The sequence below is a fragment of the Bos mutus genome, chromosome 25 (genome assembly GCF_027580195.1).
Source record: "Bos mutus isolate GX-2022 chromosome 25, NWIPB_WYAK_1.1, whole genome shotgun sequence".
In the NCBI taxonomy this organism is placed as follows: domain Eukaryota; kingdom Metazoa; phylum Chordata; class Mammalia; order Artiodactyla; family Bovidae; genus Bos; species Bos mutus.
This window is the reverse complement of record NC_091641.1, coordinates 40864067-40890614: the sequence shown is the minus strand read 5'-3', so window position 1 is coordinate 40890614 and position 26548 is coordinate 40864067. Positions and strand designations below refer to the sequence as shown.

Here is a 26548-nt window from a genome sequence, read left to right as displayed (position 1 = left end):
GAGTGTGCCGCCCGCCTGGAAGGGGGACCCTGCGAGCCCGCCCCCTGCCCAGCGGCCTCACCAGCTCCAGGGCGCCCTGCGTCTCCTGCTGGGCCAGCTCGCAGGCCAGCTGCATAGCCTCCAGGTTCTCCTGCAGGTAGGTGGCCAGCTCCCCAGCCCGGCTGTCTTCCAACTGCCCCTTGGCATCCCTGGGGGTGGGTGCCACTGAGAGAGACTGACCTCCAGCCAAGGCTGGCCTCCACCCCGGGCACTGGACTAGGGCCACTGGCTTCAGAGCCTTCCAGGAGGCCCCAGGGACAAGATGATGGGCGTCATCCCAGGGGCCACTGGACTGGGCTGTGTCCTCTGCTACCACTCAGAGCACCCTGCGAAGCAGGCTGGGGTGTTGAGGGGAGCCCCCACTACAAGGCCGCCCCTCTGCCCTGGGGCACCATGCTAGGAGGACACCTGCCCTGCCTGAGGGCCCACTCGGACACCCACCAGGCCTTCTGCTCAGCCAGGAGGACGCGGTTGAGCGACACCTGGTTCTGCTGCACGAACTCTGTCAGCTGGACCACGGCCTTGTCCAGGCCCCGGCACTGCTCCAGGAGGTGGCACTCTTCCTGCTGCCGGGTGGAGGGGGCCTGGCACACTGCCCACCTGGCGCTGCCCCCACAGGGCCCGCACATGCTGTGCCACCCCCCTGGCCTCTCCATCACCCACCTGGCACTGCCCGTCCCCCTCACTGGGCCTGCGCCTCCCTGCTGCCTGGCAACGTCCCCACCTTCCTTGCCTAGCACCGCCCCCTCACCTGGTACTGCCCCTCCCCCTGGCCCTGCCCCTCCCCCACCTGGCACTGCCCCTGCAGGGCCCGCACGCGCTCCGTGTCCAGCTCCTGCAGCTGCCGCCACCTGCCCTCCAGCTCCTCCCGTAGGGCGCTCTCCGCCCGCAGCCGCGCGCTCTCCGAGGCCTTCATCCTCTGCAGCGGCCAGTGGCCATGAGCCTGGGGCGTGAGGGGCATGGCCGCCCCCACTCCCCCCACAGGCGCCCACCTTCTCCAGGGCCAGGAAGCTCTTCTGCAGGAAGCCGCACAGCCTGGCCTCCCTCTTGAGGAAGCGGAGGCTCATCTCCTCCCCCAGCTTGGTCATCTGGGCCTGCGGGTGGGGTCCATGTGGTCACCATGGCCGTGGGCATCCCCCATGTCCGCCCCCTCGCCCACAGTGCCATGCTGTGCTCTCCCCAGCCTTCTCTGTCGGAGGCAGCCCTGGTCCCCACACCTGCAGAGCCGGGCCTGTCACGCCCTCCAGAGGATGGCAGGTGGGCAGGCGGGGCCCTGGTCCCCAAGGGCTATGAAGGGGCCCAGGACACACGTGGTCCCCACAGTGACCCCCAGACCCCCGGGCCAAGGGACGCTGCAGACCAGCCACGTATCTCACCCCTGCCAGGAGCTTGGTGCCCGTTTGAGCATGGGCGCACACACGCAAACACATGTACACACACACATTCGCTCGTACACTGCCTGCCCTTGCCCCCGGGCCCAGGGAGAAGGCCCTTCCCCTTTCTCCCTCCATTGCTCCCTTCCTGCCTCACCAGGGGTCTGGGTGCAGCCCCGCCCAGCGCCGCCCCCCGACACGCCCACAGGCACGAGGCACCCTCTCCTTTTAAGGCCGGGAGGGCCGCCCCTAGTCCAGGGCAGGTGTGCCTGGCCGGCACGTGCCTCCCTGCCCCATGCAAGCTGACCTAGAGCCGGGCTCAGCTGCTTCTGCAAAGAACCAAGAGGCAGACATTCGGGTTGATGGGCCCAGGGTCTCTGTCACAACCCTCCAGCTTCGTGGCTCCTGCGCCAGAGCAGCCGTGGGCAACAGTAGACAGATGACCACAGGCCGAGGAGCCCACTCAGTGCCCTGGGGCACACTACGGAGGCGGTGGGCCAGCCAGGCATGGGGAACCCTGGGCCCCGACACTGCCCGGAGCGCCTGCCTGTCGATGGGGCCAGCACACCACCTTCCCACAGGGCCACGCAGGGGTGGCAGGCAGCAGGGCAGCTGAGCTATGCAAGCAGCAGCTGGGGACGTGGTGCGGGGCCTGGTCTCTATTTGCAGAGCTGCAAAGGCTAGGCCAGAAGTGCACGGCCCCAGCCCTACCTTCTAAGCCACGCGCACTGGTCCAGCAGCGGGCCTACCGGGATATGCATGTCCATGTGCGGGGGTGGAGGGTGGGGAAGGGCCTCAGGGTATGAGCTTCTGTTTCCAGATCCAGGGGCTGGTCCCTTGGGACAGGGAGGCGCTCATGATGGACTTTCTGTAGGGGAGGAAGTGCTCTGTCTCGTGGCCGTGACCGTGGCAGTAGGCGCTGACCACAGGTGGCCACAGGGCACTGTGGCCTGGCTCGTATGACCAAGGAGCCGACATGCAGAGACCCCCATGGCCAGTGGCCACCACAGTGCACAGCGTGGGTCTTGGGGGTTGGTCCAGGTCCAAACACATGGACAGAACCAAAAGGAGAGCCGGGGAAAGGAAGAGCCTGCTGACGGAGGAGACGCCGGCTGGGAGGGATCCGGTGTGGACCAGCTCACTGGCAGCTCGTCGGCCGCTCAGATGCCTGGGCCCAGCGTGGGCCTCCTGGGTACCTGCATCCTGGCCACCTCATGGTCCACCTTCTGGCCCGCCTCCTCCTGGCTCTTCTGCAGGGCCCCGCAGGCCATCTCGCGGTCCTGCTCCTCCTGCTTCAGCTTCCCAGTCAGCTCGGACAGCCTGGGGGCAATGGCTGTAGGTGACGGCAGCCCAGCCAGCCGGAGGGCCTTGGGGTGCCCCAGGGATGTTGTGGGGGCCTGGACATCAAGTCCTTCTCAGGCCTGAGCCTGTATCCAGGGGGTGGAGACTGATCCATGGGCTGGCAGAGCAGGGGGTCTGACCCCGCCAGGGTAAACGCTCTCGAGAGGCCAGAAGCCCAGCGCGTGTTCCCCCTGCGCCCCCACTCCGGGATGGTAAGAGCTGGGCTCCCTGTGAGCACGATGACGGTGGAGGGGTGGGGTGGGGACCCTGGGCTCGAGTCTCTTTTCCCCACAGAGTGTCCACAGGGGTTCTGAGGCCTCCTGTCAACCAGCAGCTTGGCACCCAGGGCGGGGGGACACCTGCCCTGCCATGGGACGCCCCAACGACCACTTATCAGGTCCAGAGACCGCCTCCCGAGGGGCCCACCTGAGGCTGGCCTCCTGCTCAGCGCCCTTCCGCTCGGAGTCCTGGAGTGCCTGCTTCCTCCGGATCTGGGTTAGGGCCTCCCGGACTTCCACCAGCCTGGCACACAAGAGGCACACCTGCCTGGGGCCCCTCCCAGTGGCCAGGAGCAGGCTGGGCAGCCTTCAGGGTTGGGGCTTGGCCAAGCCTCAGCCCCCTTCCTGGGCTCCCGGGCTCCAGCAACCAGGCCTTCTGGAGAGGAGCTGTGGATGGATTTGCTAACCCGAGAAGACGCCACATTGGAGGGAACCAAAGCCCGGGGCTGGGGCCCACGCTGGCCGGGCAGCAGTGGCTGCTTCCCCAAAGGCCCTCTCCCTCCCCCAGGCCTGTTCTGTGAGTGGGGGGTACGGGGGGGTACCTCTTGTCCAGAGCCTGCATCTGATTCTGCTGCTGTGGGCCAGGGAGCTGCGAGGCGGAGACACGGGCTGAGTGCAGCCGGGGCCTCGGAGCCCGACCCCGGGGGTTGTCGGGGTGCTGGGCCTGGGCTGAGTGGGGCTCAGGTTCTGGGGAGGCGCTGCCCCCAGGCCTCGGGACACGCCCCACCTGGACAGCCTCCTTCTCGGGGGCTGGAGCCACCCGCCGTGTCTCCAGCTGCAGCCTCTTCAGCTGTGTGTCCTGCAGCTGCAGGCAGGCCCGCACCTGCAGCAGCTCCCGCAGCAGGCTCAGCGTGGCATGCTCACAGCGGGCCCGGTGTCCCCGCAGGGACGCCACCTCAGCCTGCAGGTCGGCTACCCTGGGGGGCGAGGAGCAGGCCGAGTCGGCCGTCTGTGTGGGGCGGTGGTACTGACCATGAGGCTCCCTCGCCTGCCCCAGGGGCTCACCACTGCTCCAGCTGCTTCCAGCGCTTCAGGGTGCCCTGCTCCAGGTCAGAGGCGTCGGACTGCAGGCGACTGCACGCATCCTTCTCCGAGACCTCCTCCGGACTCAGGGGCTCGGGGCTGGCCAGCTCTTCCTCCAGGAGCCCCAGGTCCTCTGGGGCAACGGTGCTCAGCTGGGAGGGCGGTGAGGCCTCGGATGAGGGGCTGCTGTCTGTCCACTCTACGAGAAGGTGCCTTGGGGTTCGCCTTTGGGGCTGACTGGGGAGCTGCTCCCAGATGGACCCCAGACCCTGCCGCAGGCACCCACTGCGCTCACCGTGGCTCATCCCACTGGGTACACAGCGAGGCTCAGGGAGGGCTTGGATCCCGCCGTCCACACAGGAAGCTCAGGCTGAGAGAGGTCCAGGCCCCACTTGAGGACACACAGCGTTGGACAGCAGGACAGTGGCTGCCAGCCCAAGGCCGCCAGGGCTGTGAGGGGAGCCGGGGGCCCCACGGGACGCAGAAGCTCTTGCCCAGACAGTCCCTCTAGCTCCAGCCGCCACTCACAGCTTCACCTGCGGCCCCGCTTGTGGCCGGCCTGCTGCTAGGAGGCCTGGGCCTCGCGCCCCGCGGCGGCCCAGATCCGGACCTGGGGGTGAGGGTGAGGGGCAGAGGGCACAGTGGGGAGTCAGAGCCAGAAGCTCCAGGGTCAGGGGAGCACGTGGGGCGCAAAGAGGCTGCCCCTGCCCTCACATCCCTCCTTCTGGGACAAAACCAAGGTTGGAGGACAGCGGGGCTCTGCCGGAACCTTCTCCTCAGCAGAACCTCCTGACTTCACGGCCCAACTGCCGGTGGAACCCGAGCCCTCAGCTTCCCTGTCCCAACGAGGCCGCCCCAACTGCCCACTCTCAGATGGACCTGAAGGGACGCCCCTCTGCCCGTCGGGGGAGTGGCTGCGGGCCGCTGGGTCAGCCAGGGAACCCCTAGCCTGGTGGGAGGGGTGGCCTGGAAGCAATCACCCATCCTCTGGTCAGGGAGCCCAAGCGGGGAGGCTGGAGGCCAGGACCACACTCGGTGGGAGGGGTGGCCAGGCCAAGGGCACGGGGCCACAGGGGCGATGGGGCGAGGCCAGGGCAGGGCCACTTGGAGGGTGCAGCCGCAGGGCAGACACAGCCCCGCGAGAAAGGGCAGGCCAAGCGGACCTGCAATCCACTCAAAGCGGGTAACTAACACGCCGCCCAGCCCCTCGCTCGACGTCAATGCCCGGCGACTGGGGATGGCGCCCGCGCTCTCCTTGTGTCTCAGCCTGCAGCCAGGTGCCAGGGGGGCCACATCTGGCTTCAGGCCCGTGTGGACACTCGGGCCCCTCACCCCACCCAGGTGGTCCCCCTCCCACTGTTGCCAGACCTGCCCACGAGGGCCGTTGGGGGACTTCCCTGTTACAAGGTGTGCCTGTGTCAAAGTCAACCCCTCCCCAGGGAGCCCGACGCCCTGCAGCCACATCACACACCCTGGAGGCCGGCAGGTGAGGGACAGGGTGTCTTAGGGGCCGCACCCCGACCAAGCAGCCGTGGCCTGGGGGCCCCCGAGTGTGGGGACCGGGGCCGCAGTCGGAAGGCAAGGGAGGGAAGACAGCCTTCTCCAAGGGCTCTGCGGTGGTCCCAGGAATGTGGACAAGGATGTGGTGGCCAGGGCCCACCCTCCCTGGAGCATGGGGTGGCCCCAGGCACTTGCCCATCCACGGGTCTCTGAGTCCCTCACCTGCATCCCCAACTCACGGGCGTCCCCACTGGGGTATCCCCCACCTCCACCCCTGTGAGCCAGTGAATCCTGGGTGCTGGATCAGGGTCCACACTGGGTGGGAACAAGGAGCTGACAACGGTCATCAGTACCATTCCTTTATTTCTTCCATTCAGATCCCCACAATCAGACCCCCGTGCCCCCCACGGAGGGCTTCCCCACCAGCAAGAGAGCCACCTTCTGAGGCCCCACCCCCTTTAAAGGGGCTGAAACACAGCTGGAATGCCTGCCAACCCACCACAGAGCCATCCATGGCTGCCACCAGAGTGGGTCAGGGACGCCAGTCCCTGCAGAAGAAAGGTCCGGTGGGGCCTCGGGGACACAGCATCCCAGCTCTGGGCCTGCCCGGCCTGGGAAGGGTGCGTCCCTGCTCTGGGCTCGCTGACTCATCCCAGAAAGCCCCTGCCCCCAATCCTGGAAGCAGAGCTGCTATAGAGTATCACTCAGGGCCATTGGGGCGCCATGTGCCAAGAAGATCCGCCTTCCCAGCGGTGTCCACAAGGGCGTGGTGACAGAGGCGTGGTTCGACTTGGGGGTCCAGGCCTGAACGAGGGTCTCAGGTCTCCCCCTGGGCCCAGACCCCGGCGCAGACCCCACTGCACTGAGGGGGGTGAAGCCAGGGCTGCAGAGGTGAGTCTAGGAGTCCGGCTCTGGGGTCTGCGCTCCAGGGTGGTCCCGCTCCCCAAGCCTTCGCCTCTGTGCCTCCAGTTCGGGTCTCTGTCCAGACCCAAAACCTGACGGCCACCAACCGAGCCGAGGCCCGAGGGCCAGGGCCAGGGGTGTCTGCTGCAGCCGCTGGTGGTGCTCAGGGCGCAGGCCTAGGAGCCAGCCCGTCGTGGGGCTGCAGCACTCAGACCCACGGGCCCCTGCTCGCCAGCTGTCCCCTCGCACACACGCAGACATGCGTGCTCACGGGCTCTTGGGAAGAAAACAGCAGTTGCACAGATTCCTAAAGAATCAGGAACAGGAGGCTGGGTGTGGGACCCCAGGGGTGAGATTGGGGGAGGGAACACTGAGAACACAGAGCGTCCATGTGCGCCACACACTGGCCAGGCCATCCCCAACGTCTTGCGGTCGCTGGATCTGCTGCCAGGGAGTGAGGCAGGGCCCTGGGGGAGGTGCAGGCGCCAGAGCCTCACGTCTGGGCCAGAGAGAGCTCCTCCAGGCCCCCCTTTCCAAGCCGGTACCTGGCGAGGTCCTTCCTGGTCACCAACCCGACCACCTGAGAAAGCAAGGCCGGGTCATGACGTCCAGCGTTCCCTCTATGGATGCCCCTGCCCTGCATGCAGGGGATGGCATAGCCTGGGGGAGCCCTGGGGGTGGGCAGGCAGGCCAGGGACAGCGGGCCCCCCTCACCTGATTGCAATTGTCCACCACCACCAGGTGCCGGAGGCCCAGGGCCCGGAACAGCTTGAACACCCGTGGGAGGGACGCCTCCTGCAACATGGACACGGCCTCAGCTCACCCGCCAGCCCCACCCCACCTGGGAGGGCACGGGGCAGGATACCCCCCAGCAGTACCTGGGGCACCGTGTAGGGCGAGGGGTTCATGAACTCGGACAGGTCCATGGTGCACTCCCGCTCATCCTGTGACACGTGGATGGACTGGATTGGGGGGAAGCGTGGGTAGGCGTCGCGGAAGTCCTTCAGCCGCAGCCGGCGTCGCAGCAGGCCCATGCTGGAGCGCTCCACGAACACCTGCGGGAGGCGGGGTTGACGGTGGGGCGGGCACTGGGTGCTGGAGGTTCAGAGCCCAGGGCCCCGCCTGGCTTCTGGGCCACCCGATGGCCTACCTTGTGCTTGAGTAGGACGATGAGCTGAGAGCGCAGGATCAAGCCCTGGAGCCGAGCTGGCTGCACAAGAAATGCCTCATCTGCAGGAGCCCTGGGACCCACCCGCCCGTCTGGGCCACTGGCCGCCAGCGCCAAGACAGCTGGGGGCTCCAGCCAGGCTCCCGGGTGATGCCGACAGCCCACGGGCACTAGCCATGCAGCAGGCACTTCCCCAGGCAGGCTTGCTGGTCCCCAAACGCCCAGGAGAGGCGGCAGGACCCAGACCATGAGGTGCCGAGAGGTCATTGTGTTAGTGCGGGCAAGAAGCAGACTCTGGCCCCTGGCCCAGATGCCAGAGGCAGCGTGGCTGCACATCCTGTCAGGACCCCGACAGTCAGCCCTGACTCCTCGGCTGGGGTGCAGCCTGAGGTGGGACCACAAGACGCTGGGGTGCTTCAGTAACCACCACACCACGGGAACTTCGCTCACGGGCAAAGCGGTGCGAGCAGAGGATTTTACCAGAAACCCCAGAGCAAGATGCCCACCTTCACAGAAGCCCGCCCCCACTCGCCGCCCTGGTCAGCCCAGGTGTCGGCCTGGCCTTCCACGGGGCTCGATACCTGCGTGCCGTCAGCATCCTCCACCACGGGGAAGCCGTTGTGGTTGGACGCCGTGCTGCTCAGCACGTCCACGATGACGCCCACCTTCTCCCTCCTCCGCAGGCAGGTAACCGGCGTGCTCATCACCTCCCTGGGGAAGAGCCACGCTGTGACCCACCATGTGGCTGATGAAGCCTCCCAGGGCGTCCAGCACCCGCCCAGCCTGCGGGCCTTCCCGGAGGGTACCTGGCGGTGAGTGAGTGCGAGGTGACAGGGGCCTCCCAGTGCAAGAAGGGCACGCTCTGCAGCTGGATGTGCATGTCATACAGGCCCTGGGGAGAGTGGGCAGGGCCATGTACAAGGCTGCTGGGGACCACCCCCACGGGCCCGCCCTCGCCACAGCCGCCGACCCCCAGTCCCCCTGCCGAACCTCGATGAAGACGTCCCCCACGATCTTGGCGGTCATGAGCACCAGCATGATGGGGAAGCCGTAGGTCACACTGCTGGTGGCCTCCATCATGATGACCGTCAGGCTCAGCGTCATCCTCACGATCCCACCTGCCCCGGGGGAGGGGGAGGGGGAGACTGAGCGGGTAGGGCAGCAGCCCCACGGTCCCCTGTGCAGCACCCCGCTGTCCATCCAACCCTGCGGCCTGGCCCCCAGGCAGCACCAGATGGGCGGGGGGGGGGGGGGGTGGGGGGAGGTGGGGGGGTGGGGGGAGGTGGGTGGGACACCCACATGGTAGCCAGCACTCACCCAGCTGGGCAGCGGCTCCCATTAGGGCGTACTTGCCAGGGTCCGCCCAGACCTGCAGGGAAGACACGGGATGCTGGGGGGCGTGGTAGCCCCGATCCAAACCCACCCAGGCCGCACTGACCGCACTGCCCAGGAGCGAGCGTCACCTGAGTCTGTGAACACGCTCACTGGGACCACTCAGGGACAAGTGAACCTGGCCGCCTGAGAGACGGGCATGCGCTACGCTGGGGCGGGGCCGGGTGTGGGCAGGAGTCTACACACAAACACCTGGGCCACACCAGGAAGCGTAGAAAGGAGTGAAAAGCCGACTCGCACTACTGCACGGGCGAGCCGTGGAAACACAACGCTCACGATGGCCCGCCTGCACAAACAGATTGCCACAATAGCCAGCAGAGGCACGATACACTGCCTCTGCAATAGTCCACGGAGGCAGAAAGCTGACTAGGGCTGCCGGGGCCGGGGACACAAACGGGACTGCCTAGCGCAGACAGCTGTCCTTCTGGGGTAACGAGAACACTCGGAACTCGGTGGTGGTCGTGGTCATACAACTCTACGACACGCTGAGGAGCTGCCCAGCTGTTCACTTCCACAAGGCAGGAGTTTACAAAGGTATGAAAGTCACCGTAACGAAAGCCAAAACTGTGTCTAGAAGGAAACTTGGGCCACACGACTTAAATCTGGCGAGGGAAGACTCACTGTACCCCTCTGATGGCTTTTTAAGGTTTTGTCTGAACCACCGCAATACAGCTGGAAGGCCCACAGGCTGAAGGCCAAGCCACCCGGGGAGGCAGGTGGGAGGCGAGCAGGAGGCATCGCCAGGGCTGAGGCCTGAGCTCCACCCCCCAGGCTCCGCCCCCGCAACGGTGGGCTCCTGGGCCCGCCGTGCTCTCCCAGGGCACTGGCCCGGCTGTGGCCCGGAGGACCCGCACTCACCGCAGCCCCCGTGATGTAGGACAGGGAGATGCCGAACAGCCGGCCCCAGGCAGCCCCAATGAGGAGGGACGGAATGAAGACGCCGGCTGACACCGTGAGCCCGTAGGTCCAGCAGGCCAGGAAGAAGTAGACCAGGGTAAACAGGCCGAGTGTCATGGGGTTGTAGGAGCCTGCGGACAAGGCGCTGGCCAGGGCCTGCCTCGCGGACGCAACCCTGGGTGCTACTGCCCACCCAGTGGTCCAGCTGAGTCCCTGGTCACAGCCCATTCCCCGAGCCTTCCCATCCTCAGAGGCCCAGTGCAGGGTCTCAGGGCCCGGCCCTCGGGCACAAGCCCAGATGCCCAGGGGACAGGCAGTGGGGAGCGGGGGCCCTGGGCTGCCACTGACTGTGGGCGACAGCCAGAGCTGAGGCAGAGGGCTTGCAGACAGGCACCGAGCGGCCAGGGCGGCCCCTCGCCCCTGGGTAACCAAGACCACTGCACTGGAAGCAGGTGTGCATCCAGCCTGAGCCTGTCATTAGGAACATGGGACTGCGCAAGGCTCTAGCGCCAGAGAGCGCCTCCCCAGGCTGTCTTCTGACCGAGTGACCCCTGTGGGCAGCAGCCAAGAGGGAAGCCCACCCTGGGAGGCAAGTCCATCTGAACAAAGGACAGGATGGCCTCCAGGAAGAGAACCAGACAGCCTGGGGAGCCTGGCTGGGCCCCCGGGCACTGGCTGCCAGCTGCAGGCCCTAGTACAGCCAGCCCTGCAGCAAGGCTGCGGGTGCTCAGCCAGAAGGCGTCAGTCAGCCCTGCCCGCGTCTGTGCACGCGCAAACAGGCCAGAGGGCACAGGCCTACAGGGGACAGGCAAACGACAGCTCGGAGCAGGGGCACGTACCTGGGGGGTCGTGGAAAAGGCTGACCACGCTCTTCTCCGGGGTGTTGAAGAAGGCCACGGCCATCGAGTTGTACTCCCCATCAGCACAGAAGAGCTGCAAGGGGTGAGAGTGGATGGGCAGTGGGATGCGGTGGTCCTGGGCCAGGAGGCATCAGGGACAAGCACACACGGGGGCTCTGGCTGCGGCCTCGGAGAGGAGGTGAGGCCCGAGAGCTTGTGTCAGGAGCAGGCTCCCACAGTGCCTGGGCAGACGTCAATGCCCGGCGTGTGCTAGGCCCAGCCCTCAGGCTGAGCAAGACTGTGCCCCCCTAGAAGCCTTAACCTGAGCAGGGGCTCCCAGCAGAGTGGTGTGTGTCCATCCCACGGCCCCAGCTGCGGGCCTACACAGGCCTGTGAGTGTGTATTCCGCCCTGGACAACCGGCAAACAGCTCCCGTCTATGAAGGAGCCTGCTCTGGACGTTTCCCGTAAACAGAACCATGCCACGTGTGGCCCTTCCCATCTGGCATCTCTCAGGTGGCAATGTGGGAGCACGTCAGAGCTCAGCCCTCTCCACAGGGAGGGGACCCACCGTGTGTGTGAACCACCGGGTTCCTGCTTGTCGTGGGCGGGCACCAGGGCTGCGGTGAAACCTGCCGTGGTGAGCGTGGGCACACGGGTCTCCCCTGCACACCCACCACCCCACCTTGCAGACCCCGTCAGCCCACCACTCCAGGAGGCCAGGTAGGTGCCTGCCCTCGTCTGGGGGCTTGCCCTGCCCCACCCCCTCGGTCGCCTACCTGGAGGGGGTAGGACACGGAGCTCCCCCGCAGAGGCTGACAGTCCCGGGATGAGTAGATGAGCACGAAGGCGGCCGTGGCGGTGACGGCGGCGACCAGCGTGGCCTCGACCACCTGGAGGCAGGGCCGGTGGACGTACCTGGAGCGCACAGCCGGGCCAAGTGTGGGCTGGCCAGTGGCAAGGGCGACAGGGCCCGCCACTCGGGAAGGCCGCCCTGGACGCCGCGCCCATCTGCCCACCCGCACCAGGCTTCTGCCTGCTCTCGGCTGCCTCCCGGAGTGAGAGGACAAGGAGAAAGAAGGCCAAGACCCCGCCTCGGCCGCAAACACCAGAGGCCCCCGGGATGGCTCTCCCAGCGACACGAGCAACTCTGCCAGACAGAGTGTGCCTGGCAGACACCCCTGCAAACCACCGAGGCTGATGCGAGCAGCCCGACACACCTCACCAGGGCCGCACCAGGTCCACGGGCCGTGCCTCCTGCCAGGCCTCACGTGCCTCGCCATGTGGGGGGCAGGGAGCACACTGGGCACAGGGCTACTGCATGGCGAGAGCACAGAACGGGACTGTTTCTAAGAGACCCCGTGTGGCCACACCTGTCAAAACTTATTTCTCACCTGATTCGAAACATCGTCAGCCAGTAATTCAAGGCGTTGAACACAGCTCCGAGAATGCCCCCTGGGAAGAGGAAGGAGCAGATACGTGTCTGAGACTCAGGGAAGGCTGCCCAGGTGGCAGGGGGGCCAGAGGGGACGCCCGAGGAGGGAGGGCCCCCCCACGGACTCAGAGTGAGGAAGCTGAGGAGCTGTCCCCCTGGGTGGGCCCCCCCCCGCCACCCGGGAGAGCCAGCAGAGCCGGGGCCATGAGCTTCTCTGGACCCCACAGCCGGGCTAGGCCTGGAGCCCGCGACCGTCCTTACCCACAACACCCATGGCGATGAAGATGGGGATCTCATGGATCACGTACACCATGGTCTGTGTGGAAAAACAAGAGCAGGCGTCCATGAGCAAACCACCGGCCCCTGCTCAGATGAGGCCAGGCATGTCCAGGGGCCCTATGCCTCCCCACAGGGCACAGACCCCAGGAGAGGAACCCTAGGCACTTAGGCAGACCAGACCGCCTGCCTCCTCACAGGGAGGCTGGGGACGGCCCAGGGTTTTGCAAATGGGGAAGTGAGGGGCCACGAAAGAGGAAGAGGACGCTGGTGACCTGGCCACCAGCAGCCTGTCATGGGAAAGAGCCAGCCACTGAGGACCTCTTGGCCTCCGGGAGCCGCTGCGGGGCACCAGCCATCAGCCTCAGTGATGCCGCCCGACAGTCTGCAGACGCCTGAGCTGCCCCGAAGCACTGCTGGCTGATGGGCGCCCCACCTGCAGGGCCAAGCGAGACACCCCCTCCTGGGGCAGCTCCAGCCCTAGCCCCACAGACAAGGGCTCCCCCCACAGCTGCTCGGGCTGAGCCTCGAGTGCATAGCCCGGCCCCCTCGGAGAAAGGCTGCAGGGTGAGGGGTGCCGTGGCGGGCACCTCAGTATCAAATCTTCCAAAGTTGATGAGCCCAGGGCTGGACAGGTCCCACGCGTTCCCATGGTAAATACTCAGGACAAAGTTCAAGGTGAAAGTGGAGATCATGGAAGCAAAGAACTGCAGGCAGAGAGACGCACACTGTCAGCACCAACGTGTTGCAGCAGGACACAGCTGAGCCCCAGCGGGGGACAGCGGGGAGGGACTGTGGGCTGAGGGCTGCCCAGCCTCAGGAGGGCCGTCCCCGGCACTCACGATTCTCCACGTCAGGAACTGGTTCCAGAAGGACGCGCCCTCCTCCAAGCTGAACAGCACCCCACCTGGAAGAGCAGCCGCCAGCCCTAAGGTGACCGCCCCACCAGACAGCCCTGCACCCATGGCCGCCCCCGCCCCCGCCCCCAGGGCACCTGGCCCCTGACAGAGGGCCATCGGGGCTCTCGGGAGGCCCGCCCCACGTGCTCAGTGGCAAGAGTCCCCCAACACCAAGACCCTCCTTCCCCACAGCGGGGGCCAGCAGTCACCCCTCCTCACCCACAGGGGCCCCAAAGGCTGCGGACACTCCAGCTGCAGCTCCTGCCGAGACGAAGTCCCGCTTCTCCGTGTCTCTGCGAAAGTACTCGAAGATCTGGGCCAGGACAACAGAGACGCCTCAGCCCCGGCCTCCGATGGCACTTCTCTCAGACCAGGGGAGGGGGCCCAGAGTGAGGGGTAGGGGAGGGGTGGGGGAGGGGAGGAGAGAGGGGAAAGGGACTCAAAGTGAGAGGGAGGAAGGGAAGAAGGAAGGGAGCGGATGGGCTCAGCCATGGGGTTGGCTGGCAGGACTGCAGAGCAGGATCTCGGGCAGCCTCCTTGCCCACTGACGTCCAGAGAAAACTGCCCACTCCAGGAGTGACCACACGCTGTGGTCTGTGCACGAAGGACCAGCCCGCACACGCGAGCTTCCCGACCTCTCTGGGCCACATTCCCGTGGACACTTCTCAGAGCTACACGCCGTTTCCACACAGACACACACCTCCGCACGGAGCACTGAGCAACCGGATGCCCCACGGACCAGAGGCTGAGGAGAGGAGGCTGCAGGGGAGGTGGGCCTTGCCCGGGGTTTGGCCTTGGGCACTCGGGGGACTCACCTTGAAGTCCCGCTTCAGCGACGTGGACCTGCCCTGGGAGATGCCCGCGGCGATCACCGAGCCCGAGTGGATCATCGGCCCCTCCTGGAAGGCAAGGACGGTGTGCTCTGAAGGTCAGCCTGCCCCCACGGGGCAGGGGCAGGGGGTGCAGGCTGGGGCAGCCGCGTTCCGTTACCTTCCCCACGGCCAGTCCCCCCACCACTGACAGGATCACGCCAGACACTTTGATCACCAGGGTCTGGAACACAAAGGAAAAGATGCCAAATCTGATTACAGGCCACACGTGGTCAAGGACCCAAGCGACAAACTGCACACAGAGAGGAACCTCATCGTGACCCCAGCAGGCAGGAGGCCAAAAGGGGGCCAGGGCCCAGGCAGGCGTCCAGGGATGGGGGGCTGGCAGCCGGCGTCCCCCTGTCACCCGTTTCCTCAGACCTTCCATCCCGGGCACTCACGCCCACACAGGAGACACGCAGAGCAGCTGTCGCTCTGTCCTCGGGCTTTGCTCCCTGCTCCCCTGAGAAGGACCAGACCCCCGACTGCCTGGAGCACCCCATCCCCAGAAAGGGCAGGAGAGATGTCACCAGCAAACCCCCGGCCCAGGTCCACCAACCACCCCCTGGAAATGCCCAGGAGTCGTCATCCAAAAAAAGTTCCCATAAACTTGCCAGCACGTCCACACAGAGGCGTGTCAACAGCAGACAGCGCGAGTCTGGGCAAATTGTGGAGGTGAACGTGGGCAAATAGAACACTGCTAAGTCGGCAAGGACGCGTCCTGGGCTGAGCCCTGAGCCCCCAGGGGCCGCCTCGCACCTCACCTTGAGCCTGACCACGTGGGGGATCTTCACCCCATTGAGGAAGCACTTGATCTGGGGGATCCCGCTGCCAGCAGCAACCGGCTGGAAGGAGAGGCAGCACTGAGCCCACAGGCTAGGCGAGCCACTGTCGCTGCCACAGGCCCAAGAGGACGTGCCTGGTGGGGCTCGATCCACCGGGGGAGGGGGCTGCTCGCCTCTCCCACCCCCACACAGAGTGACCACCGAGGGGAGTAAATGCCACGGGCTTAGGGGGCCCGGTGGCCCCCTGGGCAGGTGGGGGTCCCAGGACGGGGCCTACTAAGGGGCCTGTGCTCTTGCCCGCCTAGAGAACCCTGCACTGCACCCAGATGCTTCCGGACACAGCCCCCTCCTCCTTCCAACACCCCCACAGGGACGAGCAAAGGGGCATGGGGAGGAAAGGGGGTCCTGGGGCACGTGACCCCTCAGTGCGGCCCTCCGCCAGCAGACCTGCAGGGCCGGGCCGGCGGGCCCGCCTACCTCTATGAAGGCGACGATGGTGGAGCCGAGGAGCACGAAGGCGGCATTGAGTGCGGCCCAGAGCAGGAGGGAGAAGGACAGCCCGCCATGCTCGGTGAACCTGTCGATGTCTGCGGCTGTCAAGGGCCACGTGCTGTGGGGTCACGGGGCGCCGCTCCCCAGGGGGCTGTGCTCTGGCCTACGGGGCACTTAATGGGCATCTCGGGGTCACCACACAGCCCCACCCCGAGACACGTAGCCCCGCCCAATCACGCTGTCTGACGCACAGCAGAACACGGTGGGGACCCCTCCTGCGGGTCCACTGGCTTCCAGTGACCACGGACAAAGGATACTGTCCTTGACGAGCCTGTACTTGAGGCCGGCCAGCTTCTCCACCACGATGTCGATGAAGCAGGCCACGAGACCCGTGAGGATGCCCACCATGGCGCAGATGACCCAGCGCTTGATCTCCACCGTCCGGAAAGCCTGCGGGTCGCCATGGGCGGGTGTGGTTGTCAGGGGCCGCTCTGTGACCTCCACTGTGCACAGGCTCACCCTGCGGGCCCCCAGACCCAGAAGAGCAGCCCACCGGCGTCTCAGAGGCTGTGGAGCCCTGGAGGACGGACCCCCAACCAGGGCCATAACTGGATGCCGATGCTCCGGCCGCCACCTCCTCAGAGGTGACAACGTGACGCTGGCATGGGCACCTGAGCCCTGCCGTGGGCAGTGCTCACCCCAGAACGCCAGGAGGGGCTGGGGCGGGAAGGAGAAGGAGGGAGGCGGCGGGGTCTCACACAAACAGATGGACGGACACACACACATACAGACACACTGCCCCCTGCAACCCGCATCACCCACAGGCTCACCCCCCGGCTTGCCTGCCCCATCTCACCTGCAGGCTTACCCAAAGGCTCACCCCCCGGCTCACCTGCCCCAGCTCACCTGCAGGCTCACCCCCGGCTCCCCCGCAGACTCACCGTGTGGTTGATACGCCGCTCTTCCTCCAGGAACAGCTGGTTCTCACTGTTGTCGTAGTCCAGGCTCTGCGGACCGGGCGGCAGACAGTGGTGAGCGACCCTGGCCCGTGGGCACGGGCCGGCCACGCTGGGGGAGGGCGGGGCGCAGGGGGCCCACCTCGTACTTGAGGGACAGCAGCTTCTCGTTGTGTGGGATCTCCCTGGGGAAGGGGTGAGGGGGGTCCATGTCCTGTGGGGAAGAGACAGAGCCTGGCAACCCAGCACGTGTCAGGACACAGCGGCACAAGGAAGGGGCTGTGCCCGCGCGCCCCACAGGGCAGCGATTCTGAGCCCAAAGCCAGGCCAGGCATGTGGCTGGATGTGGAGACGAAGAACCTCAACAGGAAGCAGGCGGTCAGGCCCCGCGACACCTGCCAGGTGGGTTATGCCAGGAACCAAGGTGGCCTGGCCCCGAAAAGCAAGATGGCAGATGTCTGTGGTGCGACGGGACACCCACTGTGGGCGCTCGTCCATGCTCCAGCTCCGGCCCCGGACGCCTGGCTTCTCTGAGTGACAAGCGAGTCTGGGCTGAGAGAGGGCTGGGCTGGGACTAGAAGACCACCACAGGACCAGCGGGCTGGAGACGCAGCTGTTCTCCAATGGGCAGGGATCAACCAGTCCTGCCCACGCCATGGACCTCCACTCAAACCCCACACGGAGCGGTCAGGGAGCTTCCCGCCAGTGAACGTGGAGGGCTGGGAGAGGGCTCCCAGGGAGGGTGTGGAGCTCCGCACCCCTTCCCATACCTTCCCTGGGGGTCTCCCCCATCTGGCTGTTCCCGAGTTGTGTCCTTTGTGGTAAACCAGTAACATAAGCAAAGTGCTCCCCTGAGTTCTGCGAGGCATTCTGGCAAGTTATGGAAGCAAGGAGGGGGTCGTGGGAACCCTAATTTGCACTGGTCAATGGGAGCACGGTGGCGGCCTGGACTGGTGTGGGAGGGGGTTGTTTCATGGACTGAGCCCTCAGCCTGTGGATCTGTGATGCCGTTAGGGCCAGAAGGAACCGAGCTGCAGGACACTTGGGGGCGTCTGGACAAGCAGAAGGTGACGTGGTGTAAAAGCAAAAACAGGCCAATACTGTTTCAATAAAGGACCAAATCCACATAGAGCACCTCAACAGACACAGGGAAAACACCTGACAGGACAGAAGAACGTGGGGGACCTCCTCCACCAACCAAGGTGCCTGTAAAGCCCCACACGTAACTACACGCTCAGGGGTGAGAGACTGAGACCGCCCCTCTGAGACTAGACAAGGTGAGGGTGCCTGCCGGGGCGCCTCTGCTCAGCTGGACAAGGTGAGGGTGCATGCCGGGGCGCCTCTGCTCAGCTGGACAAGGTGAGGGTGCCTGCCGGGGCGCCTCTGCTCAGCTGGACAAGGTGAGGGTGCCTGCCGGGCACCTCTGCTCAGCTGGACAAGGTGAGGGTGCCTGCCGGGGCGCCTCTGCTCAGCTGGACAAGGTGAGGGTGCCTGCCGGGGCGCCTCTGCTCAGCTGGACAAGGTGAGGGTGCCTGCCGGGGCGCCTCTGCTCAGCTGGACAAGGTGAGGGTGCCTGCCGGGGCGCCTCTGCTCAGCTGGACAAGGTGAGGGTGCCTGCCGGGGCGCCTCTGCTCAGCTGGACAAGGTGAGGGTGCCTGCTGGGGCGCCTCTGCTCAGCTGGACAAGGTGAGGGTGCCTGCCGGGCACCTCTGCTCAGCTGGACAAGGTGAGGGTGCCTGCCGGGCACCTCTGCTCAGCTGGACAAGGTGAGGATGCCTGCCGGGGCACCTCTGCTCAGCTGGACAAGGTGAGGGTGCCTGCCGGGCACCTCTGCTCAGCTCAGTCCTGGAGGCTCTTCCAGGGCAATCGGGCAAGAGAGAAAGGGAAAGGCACTCAGGTCAGGAAGGAAAAGTGAAACTCTTCTTTGCAGGTGGCATGGTCTGATATGCAGAAAACCCCAAAAAGTACTCTAGAAAAACATATTTCCATGTTCCTGCAATGAATAATCCAACAAGAAATTAAGAAAACAACTCCATTTACCACAGCATAAAAAGACTCTACAAAATAAAATTTATTTCTAGAAAGCACTTAACAAAGCAAGTGAAAATCTGTACACTAGGAACTATAACACATTGTTAAAAAAAAAAAAAATAGAAGACCTAAACAAATGAGAAGCTATGCTGAGCTTGGGGATCAGAAGACTGGATGTTAAGAGTCGACGCCACCTCTGTCTAAACTCCAGCTGGAGCTTCTGAAGAAACTGATGAGCTGAGCCTGAACCCCACAGAGAAACACACAAGGGATCCTGAACAGCCAAAACCTCTTTCAGGAAATGAACAAAGTGGGATGACTCAAACTTCCTACTTCTGAAACTTCCTACAAAGCTAGAGGCGTCAGAGGAGTGTCGCCTAGGCACAGGGACAGGCTCAGAGCCCAGAAACAAACCCGTCACAGCAACTGACCTTCAATGATGGTGCTGAGACAACTCACCAGGGAAAGCACTATCTTTTCAAGAAACGGTGCTGGGAAAACTGGGCACCCAGGTGCAAAGAACGAAGCTGGACCCTTATCTTACATCATGTACAAAACTAGGGGTAAGCAGATCAAAGATCTAAACTGTAGAACACGAAAGATGGGAGTAAATGCTTATGACCTTGGCCTGGGAAGTGGTTTCTTACCTATGACACCCAAAGCACAAGCAACAAAAAACAGACCAAATGAACTCTCTGTGTCAAAATTAGCAGTGTTTGTGCTTCAAAGGACACCGGTATAAAGTGAGGAGACCAGTAATGGACAGGAGGAAATTTCTGCAGATCCTGCAACTGACAAGCGATGTGTGTCTGGAGTGTACAAAGACCTCTCAGAGCTCAATCACAAAAACACAAACAACCTGGTTAAGAAACGTGACAGGACCCAGAAGTTCTCCCAAAGATACAAAGACACGAAGGCTGTGCGGTGCCAGCAGCCTCACGGGGATGCAGGCTGACTCCCGAGGTGGGGGTCAACTGCACGACTCGGGGAGGGTCTCGGGAAAAGGCTGGAAACTGCTGGATACTTCAACCCCCGAAACAGGGGCAGGAGAAGGGACGCCACCCAGGTCCAAGGGCCCAGCACCCTGAGATGCCATCCCTGGACCACCACGGGCCCCGCGCCTGGCCCTCCCAGGCTGCACACAGCAGCTCGCTCCTGACGTGCGTGCCCCCACCTGCGCTCATCATCTCAGCCTCGGGGATGGGGTCCCGCAGGGGAGCCTCCTCTGGTGGCCCGTGTGCACGGCATTGTCCCCACGCTCTGCACAGCACTGTCACCACCTGCCATCCTCCTGTGTGGCATTCTCTGTCCGTCCTCTGCCAGGCTGTGGCTCCACAGAACGGGCCTGGCTGTCTGGGGTGGGGCAGGGAAGGGGCCTGGTCAAGCAGGATTCCACTCACAGGGTCCAGAAGCTCATCATCCAGCTCCACGCTGCTCAACTGTCCGATCCGAAAGAATGCCGAGTGTGGTGACTGGAAGCAGAAGAGAACCATACGCTGCTCAGCTGCAGGCCAAGCTGCATCGGCATAACCCCCTCCCGGCCCCCCGACCCCGGTGTCCTGGCGTCCTTGGGGGAACACAGACCCACATCCGCGTGTGGAAGATGCCAGCGGGGCCAGCGCTGCCCCCAGGCCCAGCCCGGGACCCACAGCCTGTCCCATCCCCGGGTCCTCCTGGGTCCCTCTCTCCTGTCCTGGGAAACCCAGGGGATGAAGCCCCTCCTCCAGGAGCCCTTCACCCCGCACCCCCCGGCCACCTGCAGAGGCCCCATCTCTGTCCCCCCATCATGACATGAGCCGCTCCACCAGGTGGGCCCGTCACAGGCCTCCCAACTACCACCTCTACCCAGACACACGGTCAGAGGAGCATCCTTTCTGGGGCAGGGCATTCTGAAGCAAGGCGTGCTACTGGGCCCAGGACAGGTCAATCGCAGAGGACAGTCACTCTGGCACGTGCCCACCCTCACGCCCAACGCCGGGCATGGCACACATGAGGACCAAGAGACGAAGCATAGGCCGCCACAGGCGCAGCCCCGGGAAACGAGCCCCCTGTGTGACACAGGGGCTCCCGGCGCTCAGGCGCCTGGCCTCTCCTCTGCAGAAACCACAGAGCACAGAAGGGATGAGGACCGCGGGCCCGCCACGTGGGAGCCCAGAACACACGGGCACTCCAGCAGGAGGGCGTACACTCAGCAGCACGCCCAGCCGCCAGCAGTGCAGGCCCCAGGCTGAGACCACAGCTGCAGAGGCCGCGGCAGAGAAACGTTCTCTCAGCTCCGCGGATACAAGTACCAGCGGGGAGCATGCCCGCGCAGGGTCGGGAGGGAGGCCCTGCCCCTTCCCATCCCTGGTGGTGTGGCAGCCCCTCGGCTGTGGTCACATCACTCCAACCTCTGCTCTGCTACCACCAGCCTCCTGTGTGTGTGCATATGTGTGCCTGCAGGTGTGCACGTGGACAGGTACGCACGCGTGGTGTACATGCGCTTGAGTGTGGGTATGTGTGCACATGTGTTGTGTGTGTCCCCCTCTGAGGACACCAGCCTGACCACACTGGGGCCTGGCCTCAGCTGCCGAGACCCCACACAGGCTCCAGGCTGGGGGGACCCCACGGGGGCACTGCTCCCCCACGACAGGTAACCTGTCAGGCGTGCTCACGAGCCCACCATCCTGCTCCAGCCGCTTTCCTCCAAGTGTAAATGGCAAACATCAGTACAATGGGAGTGAGCAGAGAACACAACTGCTCTCTTTCCTAAAAACAATCGGTAACATCCTCAAAACTGCTGACCCTGATGAGGAAGGCAGGAGGGCCTGGCCCACTGGGCCAGAAAGGACCCGACTTCACAGGTCAGGCCCGAGCTGGCTATAGCCTGTGCTCCCCACACAGCCACATGTCGCCAGAAGGCACGCCGGCCGCCAGCCCACCGGCGGAGCATGCACTGGGGACTTCTCCATTGAGGAGATGGGGTGCAGAGATAGGCAAAGCTGAAAGTGGGATTCGAAAGCAGCAGCAAAGACCTAACTGCCCACCAACCCAACAAGCGGAGCCGCAGAACCAGGCGGAAGGGGCACGCGTGTCTCAGTGCCACTGACAGAGCGCACCACCAGTCGCTCCTGCTGAGCCGCTGGCCCACAGAGCAGCTCCCCTGCCAGCTCAACAGCCCCTGAGGGCCAGGCTGCAACCACGCGGTCTAGGCAGAGTGGGCAGCACAGCCCCAGAGGCGTGGACTCCCCCACCAGGAGTCACCGGGTGAGCACGTGAGGGCAGCAGGGAGCTGCGGTCAGACCCAGACACGGGCTCCTGCAGGGACGGAGCCCCTGCTGTGGCTCCCGGCCGCACCCCTCCTCCAGCACCCTCGTGTTTTCATCATCTCTCCCCCGAACTCTATGAGCATCTCACAAACGAATTATCTTGTGTGATGAAAAAGCCGTTTACTGGATTTATGGGGACTTGTTTTCTCTCTTTTCTTACACCCAAGCTAATTGCTAGCACGTCCCCAAACTGCTGATGCACACGACAGCCTGGATGAAACCTCCATACTTCCGAAAGGACTGCAAGATTTCACTCCATGTGGCTCCCCTGAGCCGACATGCTTGGAACGCCAGTCCTGAGGGAGAGCAGGCAGGGGCTGGGCAGTGGCTGAGAGAGGCAGGATGCGGGCACTGACGGGTGTGCCCTGCGGGACAGCAGGGCGCTGGGCACACACACTGTGCCAACATCACTGCCCAGTTTTGGCATGGCACTGCCCCGGGATAAGACGGAAGGCCCCCGGGAGATGGGGTGCGGCACACAGGCTCTCTTGTACTGTCTTTTCAACTTCCCATAAATCCACAATTAATTAAAAATTTATATGCGAAGGGAAGTACATCAAAGTGAACTTCCATGCATCACAGGAAACGATGAACAGAGTGAAAAGAAACTAGTCCTACAGAACGGAACTCCTGCAGCCCGACAGCAACGAACGACTCGACTAAAAAGACCGGCCATGGGGCTTGGGGCGTGAAGATCAAAAACACAGTGCGATACCACCTCACACCCGTGAGGACGGACAGGGTCAAAAAACAGAGAAACAAGCGCTGGTGAAGACATGCCAGGACCAGAGCCCTTGCGCGCTGTTGCTGGGAGCGTAAAACAGAGCAGCTGCTGTGGAAAACAGGACAGCGGTTCCTCAAAAAATTAAAAATAGAATTACCTCATGATCCAGGAATTCCACCTCCGGGTAGAGGCCCAAATGACCAGCAAAAGGGGTCTCAAAGAGGTGTGTGTACACCCACACTCACAGCAGCATCGTTTACAGTAGCCAAGGGGCAGAAGCACCCCAACTGCCCACTGGAAGATGGTGCATAAGCCTAACGTCCACGCACGCAGTGCAGCGCTGTTCCGCCTTAGAAAGGAGGAAACCCCGTCACATGCTCCAGCACGCACAGACCTGGAGGCGCCGAAAGAAGCCAGTCACAAAACAACAAATGCTGCATGACGCCGCTGCTCTGAGACGTCACGCAGACAGACAGCAGACCGGCCTTTGCCAGGGGCTGGGGGAGGGCTGGGGAGTCGGGGCTCACAGGGGACAGAGGTTCAGTCTGGGAGGACGAGAGGTCCTGGAGGTGCTGCTGCTGACGGTGGACTTAGTGCTGCCGACGTGTGCTTAGTCACGCGTGAGGTGGTCAACTGTGCTACGTAGCTTCTGCATCATTAAAACAAATGGCAAAGTTTACCGGCTGTCTGCACACCCCTGCCCTCTGCTCTCCAACCCCCCTCAGCCCGAAGCCCCCCGCCCTGAGCACTGAGGACATGCACAGGGCCTCTGCCACCAGGGGCTTACAGTCAGAAAAACCAGGCTGCCCATAAACAAAGTCAGCATAAAGGAAGGCTTTGAGGGTGATGCCAGGGCCCAAGAGCGGCGGGGCGGGGGGCAGCGGCATCGGGCCGAGAGCTGACAGAAGACGGTGGGGGATGAGAACAGCCCTGCCATGGCCTTGCTGTCCGGGCACAGCTGCCTCTGCCCCGGGGGCCTCCCGGACGCCCTGACCGGCTCTGGGCCCACCTTGTCTTCATCTCTCCCACACGGTTCGGCTGTACTCACGTCCTCTGCCTCCCAGACTCTGAGCCGCCTGCACCAGCCCTGGGCAGAGGCTACTGCAGGCCTGGGGGAGACAGGGGAGAGAGGGAGCCCTCGGGGAGGTGCCGGGGTGGCTGGCCTGCACCCTGTGACGTGGAGCCAGGGCAGCTGGAAGGGGAGGAGGACAGCACGCGGACACGGAGGCAGAGGGACTTTCCGCCGACGCTCACCCCAGCCCGGAGCTGCTGCCGGCTCAGGCTTCCCTCTGAGTCCTGAGACGCCTCTGCTTCCTGCTGCCCACCCTCTGCCCGCACATATGACTGTGACTTGCTGGCTGACGCCACCTCCCCTGCCCCAGGGGTGGACAGGCAGCAACTTGCCTTCACCGCACACTTGGGCATGACAGGCCAAGGACCAGAGAGAGAGAAGAGCAGCTCCGAATGGCCTGGTTCCCGACGGATGGGGCTACACTCGGGGCGCCCCACAACCATCCTGCCCAGGACGGCCCATAGCAGCCCCCAGAGCGCCTGGTAGGTTCCCATACTGGGTGCACTGGACTCCGGCTGGGGACACCCTGCAGGAAACCCCAAGGCACCAGGCTGCCACTTCAGACGGCCCTGTTCCAAGAGCAGCTTCCAAGTGTGCTGTGGTGAACTCAGCCTGCCGGTCCAGAACCGCCCCTCCTGCAAGATGGCTGGCCTTGAGGGGCTGAGTCAGCGGCAACCCAAAGACCACCAGAGCCAAACTGCTGTTTCTAATACCCCTGGGAGTGACCAGTGTTGACCACCTCATGACGGGCGGCTGGGGGCTGGACATGGGTGACCCTCCTTGCCAGCAAGGAGCCTGAGCACTTGCCTCTGCTGGTGCAGAGCAAAGCTCCTGCATCAATGCCTCCAGTGACCCCTAGCCCCTCCATTCGCCCACCCCAGGCCGTCTGAGCATCCTTCAAGGCTGGAGTTTCCAGCTTCCCGAGGTTTCTCCACGAGATAGACAACAGGAAGCCCACAGCTGTCCCCTGCGAGTCCATCCTGGCTCTTTCCCCCGCCCCACCACTCACTCCAATTTGCTTCCCAAATGCACTCTCCCTTTCTCTCTCCCCTCTGTCTACTGGCCCGAGGATCATGCAGGCTTCAAGACTGGACCCAAGGTGACCTCTCCTGCCCTTGGGGCCCCTCACACAGTCCTCCCAGAGCCCTGGGCCTGTTCTTCCTGGAGTTGGAGCCAGTGGCAAGGGAGCTGCGCTGTTCACCTCTTGTGTGCAGCTGGGGCACACAGCAGATGCACCACACCTTATTTTCAAATTGCTTAAGAGCAACTGATACTTATTAGACACAAATGAAAAACAAAAAAGCCCCTAAAGGTTTTTTACAGGGGAATGAGTTTCAAGGGAAGAGTCAACAGGTTCTTAAGGAAAAACAAAAAAAAGTCAACTCCCGTGTCTATGCTGTCTAAGGAGAACTGAGAAACCCCCGCACACTGAGTCCTGAAATAAACTCCAATTCCATCTGGAAGCTTTCAATCATTTTACCTGTCAGCCCTTAGGGCCAGTTTCATATTTGTAGTTTGTAGATTTCAGATCACTTTCTTTTTTTTATGTAATCAAGTTTTATTAAAGTATGAAGGAGATAGAGAAAGATTCTGGCATAGACATCAGAAGGGGGCAGAAAGACTGCCCCTGCCGCTCAGTCATGTCCAACTCTTTGTGACCCCATGGACTGTAGCCCACCAGGTTCCTCCGTCCATGGGATTCTCCAGGCAAGAATACTGGAGTGGGTTGCCATTTCCTTCTCCACACTTTCTTTTAAGGAGGAGAAAAGAAACAAACATTTTGAGAAGAAAATAACAAAGCAGCCCTGTCTCCTAGCAGATCAAAAACAACTGTAAATCAGACCCTTTAGGTCACTTCTCACGCGGACAGACAGCGCTTGAGCAGAAGACCTCACTCACGGAGCAGACTGTGACCCTCACCGTCCAATGCATCTCTGGGGGACCAGGGGAATCTAATGATAAGTTCTAGGGGAACAGCCCCATGCTTGAGTCCTTCCTCATTAAACACCACAAAAGGGTGTAAAGGACACATCTAGAACACAGTGAGAAAAAAGAAAGGGGAAGAAAAGTCACAAAACAGAGTAAGGCCACGCAATCAACTCAAAATTAACACAACACACAGGAACTGACTTAAGTGACACAGACTTCTGTGCTGACTCGCAGGGCACATTTAGACCACTCGGACTTGTCTTCCTGCATCTGGCCGCGCTTGCATTCCAAAGAACAGCTGCGGGAAAACCGAACGCAGGTCCCTGTCATTCCAAAGATCGCCCTGACACCGTTGCGTCTAAAGGGGCCTGGCCGAGTCCCCAAGGTATTCCCACTGCAAAAGCAAACTCTGCGACCTAAGCTCTTGAAACATCTTTCCTAGCGGATCAAAAACGACCCGGTAAAAATAGTACCTCGTATTTAAAAAAAAACAAAACCAAAAAGTAATGGGTGACCTGAGCAGCAGACCACCTGCCTTCTCTTCACAACCGCTGTGGAGCAAACAGGGAGGAAACAGCTTCGTGCTGCCGGGAGTCGACCGCAGCTGCCGGGCTCCACCGGGGACGAGGGGAAGGCCCCGCGATCCCGCGAGTCCAGAACCGACGGGGCCCGGCTTTCGAGCCCGCCCTACCGTCCGCCCGGCGGTCCGAGCACGGACTCGCCGCGTCCCCGGGCCCCGGCCCCCGGCCCCCGCGAGCGCGGCGCGGACCCTACCCGGCCCGCCTGCCCCCGGCTCACCGCGCGGGCGGCCGTGGGCCCAGCCCCGTTCAGCAGCGGCGCCGCCTCGCCGGCCGGCACCCCGAGCCCCGGCGCCCTCCGCAGCAGCGGCGCCGCCTCGTCGTCGTCCAGGTCGCGGCCGGACCACGACACCTTCTTGGAAACGTTGGCCATGTCCCGCCGCAGTGGACCGGCCGCCGGCGCCGCGGCCGTGTTTGTTCTCGTGACCCGCGCAGCCGTCAC

The 26548-nt window shown here is 63.6% G+C and overlaps 2 protein-coding genes across 4 annotated transcripts in view; both read right to left on the bottom strand.

Annotated features, from left to right (window-relative positions):
* Window positions 1-5901, bottom strand: part of CCDC154 (coiled-coil domain containing 154) — an 8860-nt gene extending 2959 nt beyond the window's left edge. Inside the window, exons 1-13 of the mRNA XM_070362593.1 lie at window positions 5777-5901; window positions 5218-5321; window positions 4583-4664; window positions 4447-4504; window positions 4037-4299; window positions 3750-3948; window positions 3574-3605; window positions 3180-3275; window positions 2609-2732; window positions 1032-1133; window positions 830-958; window positions 481-602; window positions 62-188 (exon numbers count right to left, since the gene is read on the bottom strand). Of these exons, the coding sequence (XP_070218694.1) occupies window positions 62-188; window positions 481-602; window positions 830-958; window positions 1032-1133; window positions 2609-2732; window positions 3180-3275; window positions 3574-3605; window positions 3750-3948; window positions 4037-4299; window positions 4447-4504; window positions 4583-4664; window positions 5218-5321; window positions 5777-5901 (1563 nt within the window). The remainder of the gene's footprint in view (window positions 1-61; window positions 189-480; window positions 603-829; window positions 959-1031; window positions 1134-2608; window positions 2733-3179; window positions 3276-3573; window positions 3606-3749; window positions 3949-4036; window positions 4300-4446; window positions 4505-4582; window positions 4665-5217; window positions 5322-5776) is intronic.
* CLCN7 (chloride voltage-gated channel 7) lies at window positions 5901-26548 on the bottom strand. Of its 3 annotated transcripts, none has more exons than XM_070362139.1 (25): window positions 26303-26548; window positions 19896-19967; window positions 16607-16678; window positions 16450-16515; window positions 15826-15958; window positions 15494-15603; window positions 14996-15076; window positions 14353-14415; window positions 14178-14261; window positions 13582-13675; window positions 13306-13370; window positions 13054-13170; window positions 12449-12503; window positions 12147-12207; window positions 11532-11670; window positions 10754-10847; window positions 9876-10045; window positions 8943-8994; window positions 8616-8743; window positions 8432-8517; window positions 8207-8336; window positions 7608-7667; window positions 7336-7512; window positions 7172-7252; window positions 5901-7037 (listed from the first exon to the last, which is right to left on the bottom strand). In XM_070362139.1, exons 1-25 carry the CDS (start codon window positions 26477-26479, stop codon window positions 6951-6953), a joined length of 2454 nt encoding a protein of 817 aa, XP_070218240.1. In that variant the 5' UTR covers window positions 26480-26548; the 3' UTR covers window positions 5901-6950. The 3 variants fall into 3 exon arrangements, with proteins under 3 accessions (XP_070218240.1, XP_070218241.1, XP_070218242.1); XM_070362140.1 differs by having other exon boundaries at window positions 26327-26548; XM_070362141.1 differs by lacking the exon at window positions 26303-26548 and adding an exon at window positions 22685-22866.